The 6,868-nt window shown below is 40.8% G+C and overlaps 1 protein-coding gene across 2 annotated transcripts; it reads right to left on the bottom strand.

Annotated features, from left to right (window-relative positions):
• Window positions 1–293: 293 nt before the first annotated feature.
• ints15 (integrator complex subunit 15) lies at window positions 294–5,853 on the bottom strand. Of its 2 annotated transcripts, none has more exons than XM_079244070.1 (8): window positions 5,754–5,853; window positions 4,926–5,126; window positions 4,623–4,844; window positions 2,824–2,989; window positions 2,476–2,744; window positions 2,145–2,382; window positions 1,021–1,060; window positions 294–652 (listed from the first exon to the last, which is right to left on the bottom strand). In XM_079244070.1, exons 2-8 carry the CDS (start codon window positions 5,118–5,120, stop codon window positions 418–420), a joined length of 1,365 nt encoding a protein of 454 aa, XP_079100196.1. In that variant the 5' UTR covers window positions 5,121–5,126; window positions 5,754–5,853; the 3' UTR covers window positions 294–417. The 2 variants fall into 2 exon arrangements, 1 of the variants encoding a protein (XP_079100196.1); XR_013771390.1 differs by lacking the exon at window positions 294–652 and adding an exon at window positions 1,134–1,211 and having other exon boundaries at window positions 1,026–1,060.
• Between the last annotated feature and the right edge of the window lie 1,015 nt (window positions 5,854–6,868).

A 6,868-nucleotide genomic window follows, 5' to 3' on the forward strand; every position in this document is an offset into this window, starting at 1 on the left:
CTTCAAACCACATAAAAAGCTTACAGGTTGCTTGGAAACGACTGACTGTTGCACAGCCTTTGTTTATTCAAGAAGCTACTGGAACATTTCACTCTGATTCCAGTTTGCATAAGCAGTTAGACTTACCGCAGGCTTCCCTTTGCAAAACTCTCTTCATCATCCTGCAATGAAAGATGTTTCATCTGATCTGAACCTCAGCTGGAAACGGCGACATCTAGTGGAGGGTCTGACAAACTACACCGCAGATGAAGTAAAAAAATATTTATTCAACAAACACCTCTCAAACTCTCTCAGAGCACTAACATCATCATAACACAGCTCACAAACACACATGAATCCACACACATCATCAAGCAGGAATCGCTCTTCACACACACGTGGCTTCACAGCTCCAGTCAGGTCGAGTCATTTTTCCTCTCAGTGGCTGGGTCGGAACGGGAACGGCATCCCTGTAATGAACGGCTGAGCGGGATACTGAGCGTGAGAGGCGGGATGGGTGGCGAGAGGTGCGTGGGGGGTGTGCACAGGGTGTGCGGGGAGTGTGGGGTGGGAGGCGATGGGCGAGTGAGCAGCGTGTGGGCTGTAGGCCAGGGGAGGAGTGTGGATGTTGTTGTAGTACATCACTGGGCCGGACAACACCAACTGGAGCAAACTGGGAAAGAAAAAAAAAACCACACACACAAAGATGATAATGTTTGGGTTCATGTCACATAAATATTTCTCTCAGAGGAAGTTAGACATGCAAAATGAGCAAATGTATGTTTGTGAGGAATGAAGCTGATATCCAAAAATAACAACTTCTCTCCGTTTTTGTTTATCTTTGTTCCCCAGTTTTCATTAGTAGGATTTAAAGCTGTATTTGTATTTTTTTTTAAGAATTCATTTAGTTTTTTATGAAACAAAACAATAAATAACGTCAAATATTTCAAAACCGAATGAAAAAAAAAGCAGAAAGAAGAAAATCTGAAATCAACATGATGACATATAAAACACAGAAAAACATGCTCTATCAGCTCTTACTTGTTGTGAGGGAGGCGGGAACAGATGGCTCGCAGGTCCTCTGCAAAGGAAACATCATGAGTGACATGACCTAAGAATCCAGTTCATACAAAGTTACTGGTTTATAGCTGAACCTGCAGCCAGTTGCACACTGTTCCCCGCAGCAGGTAAAGAACTAACTGCACTGCTGCAGCACAGCAGCTGCAATCAACCTGAGGAAAAAAAGCATCTTTTACTTCTGTTGAAGGGGAACACGTTGCATGTCGACACTAAAGTCTGATATTTAATGTTTTTTTTCCTGCCATGAAAACAAAAGTAACAGCATGTACGGAGTTAAAATGATCAGAATACATATATATGTATATATATATATATATAACTTGTTCAGTATCTTGGCTAAAAACAGGAACCTGTCTGAATCCTGGACAACTATCACCCTTAAAGTTGGGAAAGGTAATCCTGCTCAGAGACATTTTTTCTTTTACTCTGGGTTTATTGGTTCCTCGTCCTGATAGCAGTCTGTACATTTTGTAATCATGAACAATAAGAAATATCGTTAGACCCCTCAGTTTACTGTAAATGTGTAAAAACTCTGACCAATCAAAAAGTTTCTAAGCTTCTTCATGGCTGAGAAAATACAGGAAGGAGTTCCCTGACCCGGCTCGGTTTATTTGCCTCCTCCTGCTAAAGGGCCGAGAGAGAGAAAATCGTTGGTGGAAAAAGCTGCGAACTAGAAAAGCTGTCCCCTACACTGCCCCCTTCTGGCGACATTATGCAGCAGTCGATTCACGTCAAACCAGCAGCAGAAAAGTTTCTGGCCTAAATGTCAGATGGCTCGGCTAGTAAAAAGAGACCACACTAATGCAGACCCTCCCGTGAAAATATGACTTTCAAGGTGGACACAGGATGAGTACATGTGTGATACAGGTGGTTATTATTCAAAAAACCAAGTAAAAACCTTGACATTATAAACAAGCCTCCACATATTAACACCAAAAATGAGCCCAAAGAGGTGACAAGTGGAGAAACTAAAACTATTGGGTGTAAACTGTACAAGTAGACCTCCAACAGCAACTTAAACCTTCTTTTTTATCTGCTTCTCTTTCTCCTGCTGCTGCACCGTTTGTTTCTTCTCTAACTCGTACCTCTCGAGCAGAGTAGCGCTCCACTGGCCATGGCCACCTGCAGCGCCTGAGCCAACCGATCCAGAGCCAGCTGGGATGACTCGTGCGCCTCAGCGGGTGACTTGTGTGTGTGTTTATCAGCCTGGTCCAACAGTCGAGACAGGTCAGATGTCAGCGCAGCCAGGGAGTCCATCTGAAGCAGCGCCAGGCGACCATAGAGCCCCTTCTCATTCAGGATGGTGGGCAAAAGCATGAACACCTGCAGAAGATTGACAGAACTTAGCATGTTTACGTTGTACATTTCGCATAGGTGTGTATGAAAGCTCACACACACACACACACACACACACACCTGTAGAACACTTAGATGGAGAGCGGAGAAGAGGGGACCCGCTTCCGGCTCACTCCCGGTGGTCAGCGCCTGCTTCTTATCCCTCCTGTAGGCCAGCGGCGCTTTGATGCACCAACGTACTAAACCCCCGAGAGGTGTAACATCTAGAGAGCTGATTGGCTGGCTGCCTGAGAGGGGCGTGTTCAGGAAGCTGATCAGGACAAGGCGGGGATCGTCTTGGATCCACGATACGATCATCTGGAGGAGTTCCAGTGGGGGGGTGAGCTCCTCTGAAAACACAAAAAGAAGTTGCTCAGATCTGAGTTTTTTTTAAGGGTCCTGAAGTTTATTTGTGCGGAAGGCGTGTACCTGAGGTGAGGTCATACAGGGTTGTGACAGCGGTGATAAACTGGCAGCAGAAACGTGGACTGGCACTGTGGATATTCTGCAAGGCGGGCACAGAACCGGGCACCATGCTGCAGTAATCGTCCACCAGCACCTGCGCCAGCCGTACGCAGAACACACGATGGGTTCTCTACAACCAGAGGTGCACAGTCAGGCATGAATGTCCACAAAAACTGCAAAATGCAGATTGTAAGAAACCCAGCTGATGCATTTAAATCTCTTCTTCCTGTCTGAAGTGTCAGACAGGGAGCAGGTATGTGCTGAAGTACGAGGCCTTTATGTTTAATCTTAAGTCTCTGAAGAAGGCTGAGACATGTCAGATTATTACTGTGTGTGAGTAAATCCACTGAAACACATGTAAAATGTTCTCTCCTACCAAAAGAAAAGCACATTACTTTTAGAGGAAACCAGAGGACAGCAGCTGAATTCATTTAGGAATGAGTAAAGTAATGTCTGATGAGGAGATGTGCAAACGTAGAAGCTAAAAAAAAAAAAAAAAAAGTGAACCTGATCAGATGTTTTAACAGAGTAGTGTGTTACACAGGTCAGTATCTCAGCCGATACTGATCTCTAAGACTGTGACGATATGCTTTTGTCCTGATTCGATTCGATTCCGATTTTTTTGGGTGCCGATTCGATTTAAATTGCGATTCTCAAAATTCTTCGATATTGCTGATTTTTGTTGATTAAAAACAAACAAAAAAAAAACTGTATAAAACTTCTTTTTTTTTGCTTGTTATTTTTCTTCATTTCAATGAGGAAAAAAACAACATAGCCAGACCATCATTCTGCTGCTAATATGCCCAAGAAGACAAGAGAAAACATCAATAAAAAACAATAAAAAATGACAAAAAATCTATAGTGCATTCATTTTATTTATTTGAAGAAAAAAAAAAAAAAATCAATTTTTTTTGTTCAAAAATTGATTTTAAAATTGTGAAGAAAAAAAAAATCCAGATTTTCGATTCGATTTTCCCACCACTACTGAACTTCATCAATGGTCAGACTAAGGAGGGAAAGTCACCAAGTTCACTCTACACACACCATGATAGAAGAGTGAATCCTTCCCTATAAAAGCTCCTTCATTTCCATGGAAACTACCAGGACCTTCATGATTCATTTCAAACAAAAGCAGAGTCAAAGGAGATACATTAGCAGAGTTTTAGGAGGTGAAATAAAAGTTTTGACCACAACACAGGAAAAATTATTTATGACCGTTTTCTTTTTTTCCTCTTCGGCTGGAGTTTTTGTTCCACAGTAATGAGACAGACATTGTTATCATCAGCAGTCTCTGCTTTCGTATCACGTCTTGTCCATGTGGTTTGCTTTAAGCAGAGGTAATAATTCCTGGTCCAGAAAGTAAAAGTCCTGTCCGGCAGCTGTTCCGACCAGTCACCAAACAAGCTGAATTTAATGAGCAGAGTTTAATTGCCAGGTAAACGAGCCTGTTAGTGAAAAGACATGTTCTAAATGTACAAGTAGATCCAAAAACATGGCAGGACTTTTACTTTCTGGACCAGGAATTGCCACTTTTGGCTTTAAGTGGAGAAAACAACATAAGCTGGATGAGTGTGACGTGGAATGAGAAGTGTATGAGCTGTTCTCATTTTTTTGTTACATGTCCATATTATTGTGTGTGGTGTGAATTATTTCCTGTTTTCGTTAGCATCCTGTGACTTTGGTAAACTACATGTTAGGATTGGTGCTTCCTAGCATGTGTAAACCTCTGTACTGCATGTATGTTTGTGTGTCAGATTCCTCACCTGTAACCAGGTGGCAGCACATTCCAAGATAGGAACCCTGCTCACAGCAACTGCCATGGAAACAAGCTTGCCCAGCAGCGCCATGCGACTTTCATCTGCTGCGTTTCCTTGGAGATTGAAGAGAGCAGAGAACATGAGCTGGCGGACGGTGTCTCGACTCTGCTCCTGAAAACAGCTGCACATGATCTCCAACAGCTGGAGCTCCTGCAGAGCACTCATCCTCTGTGAGAGATAAACGCAAAAATCATTGGCTTTCCATCCTCGTCTATGTTTGTGTGCATGAATTTCAGGATTGGGTCTTACTCTGGGTGGGGCATTTCTGTCCTTGGGCGCATGAAAAATAAACTCCTCGATCAGATCCAGGGTTTTCGAGTCAACCTGAGGAGGCTGCCTCCCAGACTGAACCAGGTTACAGATGTAAATGTCCAGGTGATACAACAGCTCCTTGGCAGCACTCAGCACATCCCGAGGCAACAGCGACTGACGGATGTCACCCATCACAGCCTGACAGACACAGATACACCTGTCATTTTTAAACACAATGTGTCTTCAAAATAAAGTCTAATAACATTAAATTACTGCTACATCCAGGGTGGCGGATAACATTAGTATCCCGGCAGCCAATCCCACACGAACTGATGTACTCATTGTGGTTTTATTCGTTTAACGGTGAAATGGGAGTAATAATAATAATAATAATAATGTAGATTTGGCTTTGCATATAATATATACATATATATATATATATATATATATATTTTTTTTTTTTTTTTTTTTTTTTTTTTTTAAATTAATTAATTAATTTTTTTAAATATTTTTTTCCCCCATATAAATATATGGAAATACAAATGAAGCTTGACCGGCTAAACACTCGCAGCTGTGACACAATATATTATTGTACGTATATTCATACCCACACGAAAGCAAAATGACATTAACATAATAGGAAATGATTTTATAATCTAGTTTGAAGGTTTATTGAAGGTTTATTATATTTGTTGTCGATCACATCTATTCTGCTGCAGCTAGCGTTAGCATTGGTAACAAACATCTGATGTTTTCCGCGCTGGAAACGAGCTAACAGACTGTATCCATCTCACAAATATCAATAAACAATATTCAATCGCATACCTCTTTGAATGACTTTCAAAATCCTACAAATAAATAAATAAAATTAGGAAGAGAGTGGAAGGTCTTGCAAATCGCCACGGGTCTACTTCCTGTTTTCTTCTTCTACTGTTTATGGGGGTTGACGGAAAACCTCGTGGTGCATTTCCGCCATCATTCGGTGAGGAGTGTGAAACAAGACAGCGTCTTAAAATTATATTATGTTAGTTTCCATGATCTGTCTTTCAAAAAGTAATCTGTAAAACCTTTCATACATACATACATACATACATACATACATCCACCCTGTCAACAATCTGAGGCCCATCAAAATCTAAAAATGCATTTCTGTTTACTTTAAAACCAGAATATGAGGGAACCTTTCTGTGTATATAACTGCATCTACTTTGAATTAATCCCCATCTTCACTGGATGAAATCCAGTCATAAATCAAGTAAAAGCTTTCACAGTGTTTTACAGATGGCTGTCAAAACTTAGCGTCACTTCTCTCCTGACATCTTCTTTACAGTATTGACTACAAATAATCTTACTTAAAAGAACTAAAAGAAAAACTTTGTTGTAACATCTTTCAGTTGTCTTCTTTCTATAGATCTTCTTTGAATGTTGGCTCGCTTTTATTCTGGTTTCTGTTAATATGCTCCCACACTGCTTCAATAATGTTGCTGCCTGCTGGGCTCTGGGGACGATAAGTCACTTCATCAAGCTTGCTGCCTCTTATTTACAGGCCAGTTCCCCCTCATCTTTTTTTTTCTACCTGATTTTTTTCCCTAATGATGGCTTCCTGACCCTTCCATGCAAACATTTCCCATGAAGCATCATTAAACACTGGTGGTGTGTTTTGTTTGGCTTAATTTGTTTGTTTTTTTTTTTTGTCAGACCTTTGTTGGATTTGTTTCTCATATTACTGAAATGTCTAATCAGATACTGTTCACCTGCTGTAGATATGTTTTAAACTAGTTTGTCTTCCACTTGTCCAGATTACTTATTTTGACTGAGGACAATGTTTCAGCTAAAAACTTTAACTTGAATTTTATATCTCATAAAAGGAGAGCTATCATTTCCTAGTATTATTTGTAAAAAAAAAATCTAATAAAAATTTTTTTGTGGGTGAGGAGTGG

This window comes from Telmatherina bonti, assembly GCF_933228915.1.
Source record: "Telmatherina bonti genome assembly, chromosome: 7".
NCBI lineage: Eukaryota > Metazoa > Chordata > Actinopteri > Atheriniformes > Telmatherinidae > Telmatherina > Telmatherina bonti.